Raw genomic sequence first — 7,616 nt, forward strand, 5'->3', positions numbered from 1 at the left:
ACTTTAATAAATAAATAATTGTAAAATTTATTAAGTGAAAGAAAGTTATATATATACATAAAAAGTATTTAATTAATATAATTGGGTTTGGGCCGAAAAAACAAGATGGGAAAGCAAAAATCATCCCATCTCCATTTTTTTTATGACAAGGCCGAGCCGAGGGGGACAAGATGTCATTCCTAAGAAAAATTATTAAATATTTTCAAAATATCGTTTTATATTATTTATGAGATAAATTATTAATATGTCTTACTTTTAAAACTTATTTACCTACTAGCCTTGACTAAAAAATTATCACTACAAATTTATTTATAAAAACAAAAGAGACTGATAAATTTATCAATAAAATTTAATGGGTAAAAAGTCTAAGGACCTATTGATAATTTATCTTTATTTTTATATGGTATTTTTGACTAGTAAAAAATAGCAAGACGCGCTAAGTAAGTCATCATTTGTCTTTTAACTACCTAACAAAGATGAGTCAACAGGTCTTACTTGTAAAAGTTCTGCTACGTGATTGGTTCAAAACACCACATAAATAATATCACATGATACTCTGAAAATATTGAATAATTACTCGAGAAGAAATAAATGAGATACAGAACTAAGCTTTGATATTATTTGTACAAAGTGAGTCTCCTCACATTGGAAAAATGTTCCATAAAGATATGGGCAAAAAAAAAAGACATAAACATTAGAAGACATATATGGGGGTGAATATCCCATTGCCACATTTCTTTCTTGCTTTCAACATGTTTCATAACTCTTTCATGATTTTGTTAGTGAAGAAAGGAGAACAAAAGCTTACAATTCAATAATTCAGCAAGGTAGGGTTGCTAAAATGACAAAGCAGAACCTATATATGATTCAACAATGATTCATCCCCCCTTTTCCCCCCACCCCCTTTGACCCCCTCTCTCTCTCATTAGTTACATTTTCTTTTTCTTTTTCTTTTTTTTCCTGCTCCTCCAATCACCACCCGCCACGTGGCAAAGGGGGGTGAGGGAGTGACCCCCAAAAGGGGGTCCCAAGCATTATTCTATATGATTACATTACATGAATTGGGAGACGATTTTTATTTTTTTCTTTTTCTTTTTCTTTTTCTTTTTCTTTCTATGGGGCAATGTTTTAAAGCCAAACACCATGCAAAAACCATGGTGATTATTAACAGAAACACAGGGTTGTAGGCCTTCTTGAATTGTGAAATAACACTTTCAATGTGGCATGACTTGTGATAGTTTACACTTAGTTGAATCCTTAACAACCAAATAGAGTTAAGATGGTGCTTGACATACGGTAAAAAGACTTCCTCTTTTTCTTTTTTTGAATTTTTGTTTTCAGTGATCTTTTACAAAAATAACACATAAATTAAAGTACGGAAATTTATGTCTTTTATCAGTCATAATAAAGGGAAAGTCTATCCACACAATCGCATGAAATCCCAATACACATAATCTATGATCCAATGGAGAGCCTCTCTCTCTAGGTGATTTTCGGCGCCCCTCTAGCGACTTTTCGACGAGCTTCAAAAACACTTTCAAAGTGTAAATCTGAATTTTTTATGTTTCGGAAGTGGAGTTTGAGAGTTTCTCCCCTTATTTTTGACATAGATTTTTAAATTTTGACACCCCCAATGGTTTCAACATTTTTATTCATACGTTCATATCTAAATATTTTATTTTTATTTAAAAATTAATATACAAACGATATAGATAATGTGTATTGAGATTTTTTTTGTTGGGGTGCACAAATACAATTACCCATAATAAAACATGTTGTGAAATTGGAAGCAAGAATGCCATAAAAGGGTTTATCTAATTACAGCCAAGCCATTATCTTACTGTTTGTCTGCACTTTTAAACCCTGCAATGTGGACAAGAAGCCACCTCCATTTTCCTCTATATAAACACACCCCATCTCTCTTCTTCTCCCCACACCCAAACCCCCCCCCCCCCCTCCTCTCTCTCTCTCTCTCTCATACTTGTCTTGACACCATGCCTGAAGCTCCAAAAGACACACCAAATGGGACAGCCAATACTCTTACAGAGAAAAACAAGAAGGCTCTTCAGTTCATTGAAGATGTTACGGCTAATGCCGACGAAGTCCAGAGGAGAGTTCTAGCTGAAATCCTCACTCGTAATGCTGGCATCGAGTACTTACAGCGACACGGCCTTTCTGAGCATCAAACTGATCCACAGAGCTTCAAGAAACTTGTGCCAGTCATCAAATACGAAGATATACAACCTGATATCAACCGTATCGCCGCCGGTGATGAGTCTCCTATTCTCTGCTCACGACCCATTTCTGAATTCCTAACAAGGTTTGTCCATATACCAGCTATATTCAAGAACTCTTAATAATTAACAAATATCACTTTATCCATTTATTTATGAATCTGTATATTTTGACATTCTCAACTATAAAAACGCAACACTTTTACCTTTGCAAACTGACCGACTTCATATCACCTTCGAAAATAGTGTATTTATATGATTTTTATAATTAAAGAGGGCAACATGTAAGAATTCATAAATGAAACATGTAATATTCACTAATAGTAATGCAATTAACTTTTCTTTTTGTCAGCAGCTTCTAATTCTATTTTTTTTAATTAGTAAAAAAAATTACTATTGTTTTAATTTTTTAAAATTCGTTCCGACTAAATGATTTTATTTTTTTTAATATAAGGAAAAAAAATTATGCCTTTTTGACAAAATTTAACTTATTTTAAGAAGTAAATTATACATGTAATCCCTGTAATTTGTCACATGTCTTAATTTGATTCCTATAATTTTATTTATATCATTTTTTTTATTTTTTTCACATTATGTAAATTTAGTCTAGTTAACAACTTTCTATTAAGAAATTTGATGGGCAAAATGGTTCGTTAATGAATCAACTATTTTGCTGCTTTGATTTCAGTCAAATTTCTAAAGAAACATTACTAATTATTTAACTAAATTGACACTATAAGACTACTGGTTTAAATTTCCCCATTTTCATTTTTTGCGAAATTTTTTTTTAATGTTTAATTAAAAAAAAAAAATCACTGAAAACAAAAGAGTAAAAAATAAGTCAACTTACAAACTGTTGTATTCCACGTCAATTTTTAGACAATTTTGCTATGTGAATTTATTTATTTATTTATCGAGGGTGTTCGAGATTTTCTCCCGACTAACCGGTTTTATTTTGAGGTGCAGCTCTGGGACTTCAGGAGGAGAGCGAAAACTGATGCCCACAATTGATGAAGAGCTTGAGAGAAGATCACTGCTTTACAGCCTTCTAATGCCAGTGATGAACCAGTTTGTACCGGGTCTAGACAAAGGCAAAGGAATGTACTTTCTCTTTATAAAGTCCGAGTCCAAGACCCCTAGTGGTCTAGTGGCTCGACCAGTCCTAACCAGTTACTACAAAAGTGCCCATTTCAAGGACAGAACATATGACCCTTACACTAACTACACTAGCCCTAACGAAACCATTCTCTGCCCTGACTCTTACCAGAGCTTGTACTCCCAAATGCTATGTGGCCTATGCCAAAACAAGCAAGTGCTTCGGGTTGGGGCAGTTTTCGCTTCTGGATTCATCCGGGCAATCCAGTTTCTAGAGAAGCACTGGCCCCTTCTTTGTCATGATATCCGAACCGGAACACTTAACCCAGAAATTATAACTGACTCGTCGGTGAGGAAGGCTGTGATGAGAATTCTTGAACTAGACACGAAGCTAGCGGATTTCATCGAGGCGGAATGTAGGAAGGGGTCATGGCAAGGGATCATAACTAGGTTTGTTTCCGTCAATTTCTATATTAGTAGTCCTCAAAGTACACATTCTATTACATTTTAGTATCCAATCTTTTAATTGTTTCACTTCGGTCCTCAAAGTACGCAATATGTTTTAACGTCACCGTTGTTCAAATTAGTAACCTGAAGAGGAGTATTTTAGAAATTTTACAAAAAGCAACAACAAAATCAAAATAACCAAATAAACACATGGGCTAAAAGTATGCATTTTGTAACATTTTAGCTCTTAAAATATGCATATTGTTTCATTTTTGTCTCCAAAATATGCACTTTCTTGCATTTTGTGTCCCTAATCTTTTAATTATTTGCATTATTTTATAAAATTATAAAAAAATGCCCCCTCCTCCTATTATTGATTTTGAACTATACTAATGCAAAGGACTAAGTATAGCCAACTGCATTCTTTGGAGACCAAAGAGGAATAATTAAAAAATTAGAGACTAAATCATACTTTATGACCATCTGTTTAATGATCAAGAAACTACCCAAAATGTAAATCTAAGGTGTATATTTAAAGTTCTTATTGTAGGGTTATATCATGAATGAATCTTAGCCTTTAATTATAAATTTTAAGTAACTTTTGAGTATTTTTTCTGGGTATGTAAAGATTGCTCTTACAAACATAGAACACTCACATGGTCTTGTTTTTTCAACAGGTTGTGGCCAAACACCAAGTATGTGGATGTGATTGTGACAGGGACAATGTCACAGTACATTCCAACACTTGATTACTATAGCAATGGCTTGCCTCTTGTGTGCACCATGTATGCCTCCTCAGAGTGCTATTTTGGTGTCAATCTCAACCCTCTTTGCAAGCCTAGTGATGTTGCTTATACTCTCATTCCCACCATGGCCTATTTTGAGTTCTTGCCTGTTCATAGAAACAATAATGGTGTCACCAATTCTATCACCAGGCCCAAATCCCTCAATGAGAAGGAACATAAACAACTTGTTGATCTTGTCGATGTCAAGCTTGGCCAAGAGTATGAGCTTGTTGTCACCACTTATGCAGGTAAATCTTAAATTCATAATTCATCAAATTAGGATTAATAATGTTAATGGTTCCAAAATATACAACGTGTTACAATTTAATTTTTTAATTTTTGATCTTAGAAGTAATAGATTGTTATAATTTAGAGACAATTAATCTAATTGGATACTATTGCAGGACTTTACCGTTACAGAGTTGGAGACATCCTCCGAGTCACCGGATTCAAAAACAAATCCCCCCAATTCACCTTCCTCCGCCGCAAAAACGTTGTCCTAAGCATCGACTCCGACAAAACCGATGAACTTGAACTCCAAAATGCTGTCAAAAACTCCCTCACCCACTTAACCCCTTTCAACACATCCCTAACAGACTACACAAGCTACGCCGACACTTCAACAATCCCAGGCCACTATGTCCTCTTCTGGGAACTCACAGTCAACAATGGCTCAACAAACCCAATCCCACCCTCAGTCTTCGAAGATTGTTGTCTCGCCGTTGAAGACTCGCTCAACACTGTGTACCGACAAGGACGTGTCTCGGACAAGTCGATTGGGGCTCTAGAGATTAAGGTTGTGGAGACAGGGACGTTTGATAAGGTTATGGATTATGCAATTAGTTGTTTGGGTGCTTCAATTAATCAGTATAAGACACCTCGGTGTGTTAAGCTTAAGCCTATTGTTGAGATCTTGAATGAGAAAGTTGTGGGGAAGTATTTTAGTCCCAAGTGTCCGAAGTGGGTTCCGGGACAGAAGCAATGGAGCAATACCAATTGATCAAATTTGGAAAAATGTTCAATCTTTGTGGTTTCAATGGATTTCCAAGAGTGAACTGTTTTTGTGTGTGTTCATCATAGGAAGCAAAAAAAAATGTCACAAAAATAACCAAAAAAAAAAAACCAAGGTTTGATCTTAGTAACAAATTAAACCATATCCTTTTAATTGTATTAATTCTAACCATCCGTTTGTATCTATAAATAAAAAAATAAAAAATAAAAAAAAGATAACGTTCAATTAATACACATTAATGTGTGTTTGGGAAGAGAAAGATTGGATATACACTTAACCTTTACCATAGTGCACAAAGCGGTTGTCCCGAGACTTGAACCCATAACCTCAAGGTTATTAGGCCAAGGTTCATTAGTTATAATTAATGAAAAATGGGCAATTTAAACAATTTAAATACTCTTTTTTTTCTTTCATCACTGTTGATAGCCAACTTCACCTTTACCCTCATCCATCACCACTATTCCTTTTCCCCAATCTACTATCATCCCTCCATCAATTTTCTCCATTGGCCACTATTCCTCCCCTTCCCCAACTCACTGCTACCCCTTTCATTCATTCCCCAACCATAGTCACTACCACAATCCAACACCATCGACAAAAAGTAGTTAAATTGTCTAAATTGTCCCTTCAGAGTTAATTATAACTAGCAGATAGTTAAATATATACAATTTTAAAGGTTCAAGATTTAAATTGAAACAATTATTTGTTATTAGATCTTTTTTTTCTTTTTTTCTTTTTTTGGAAATTTTCCAAAAATTGTCTTTTAGGTTGACCTATCTTTTTGTTTTTAAATGTTGCTATTTTTTTTAACCGTTTTTAGCATTAGGGACTTTTGTAGGATGTTCTAATAATTACTAGCTAAACAAAGTTATATCTACTCTGGCATAACAAAAGGTTGACATTGACAAATCACTGACATTCTTTTACTAAAGGCACTTAGATTTTGCCAAAAAAATTCAACATGACAATACCCTTAAGGTGTATAATTATGAGTGATAATAAGAAATAAGCATTCTTTCACTAAAGCAATTGATGAGAGCGCTTTGATGCTATTATTATCATCATCTGAACAATAATGGAGAAAGTGAGACTTTGAGGTGATTGATACATGTTTAAAACAAGTTGAGATGGAAAATTTTAATGGCGAAAGTGAAAGAAATTTTTGCTTTTTGAGACAATTGTCCCAACAAAGAGGATGACTTTGATAGTAACAACAATAATCTGCCATTAAGGAGAAAGTAAGGAATAATCAATAACATGAGAGAGAATGGGAGCAAGCGTGGCATTGTTGGGTACATAATACTATTCTTTACGATTTCTCTAAAAACAGACAAGCGAGTTCAATGCCGAATGTCATAAAATATATAAGTGAAATCCTTTGGGTTTTTCAGAGATAATGAAACTTGATCTGACAAGTGATATTAAGTTGTCAAAAATTCGAGTTGCGAGAGCATCATGATGAGGAAGGGATTGCTGGATACAAAATGCCACTCCTAATGACCATTACAAGATGTAGGTAACCTAATTCACATATTTTAAATGATAAATAATTTATTTCATTATTTTAGTTTTTTTTTTTTTTTGGAGTATATTATTGGGACAATTATGGATTGGATTGACAATGAAAGTTAAGAAAAAAGGAATAACATGAGATGGATGTTTAATGAGATGTTGGTGGATAAATTATGGAGAGTAAAGGCTTTTATCCTTCCATATGACAACTACTTAAATTAATAACACATTTTGTAAGGTTATATTTGAATGACAGTAATTTTGAAGGGAAATAAAAATGTGATATGTAATTTCATGACTAATGCGATCGGAATGCGAACATGATTCCTGATTTACCCTTTTAAGCGAAATCAGTTCCCTAAATTAAGGAGGAATCTAATCCTCCATTAATCTCACATTCCTACATCCAAAAATGTCAAATTAAACACTCTTAAAAATTAAAAATAAAAATCCTACATTAATTTCTTGAATTATCTAAACACTTTAATGAGATTGACCAGTTATCAAATTACTGGGAATGAGATTCCTAAA

General features: G+C 33.8%; 1 protein-coding gene across 1 annotated transcript; it reads left to right on the forward strand.

Moving 5' to 3' along the window:
- The first annotated feature begins 1,936 nt into the window (after nt 1-1,936).
- Nucleotides 1,937-5,790, forward strand: LOC114281194 (indole-3-acetic acid-amido synthetase GH3.6). Its single transcript, XM_028223663.2, has 4 exons — nt 1,937-2,320; nt 3,201-3,779; nt 4,454-4,809; nt 4,966-5,790. Exons 1-4 carry the CDS (start codon nt 1,995-1,997, stop codon nt 5,559-5,561), a joined length of 1,857 nt encoding a protein of 618 aa, XP_028079464.2. The 5' UTR covers nt 1,937-1,994; the 3' UTR covers nt 5,562-5,790.
- Nucleotides 5,791-7,616: the final 1,826 nt, after the last annotated feature.

This window comes from Camellia sinensis, chromosome 7 (assembly GCF_055761805.1).
Source record: "Camellia sinensis isolate YWXY chromosome 7, ASM5576180v1, whole genome shotgun sequence".
Lineage (NCBI taxonomy): Eukaryota > Viridiplantae > Streptophyta > Magnoliopsida > Ericales > Theaceae > Camellia > Camellia sinensis.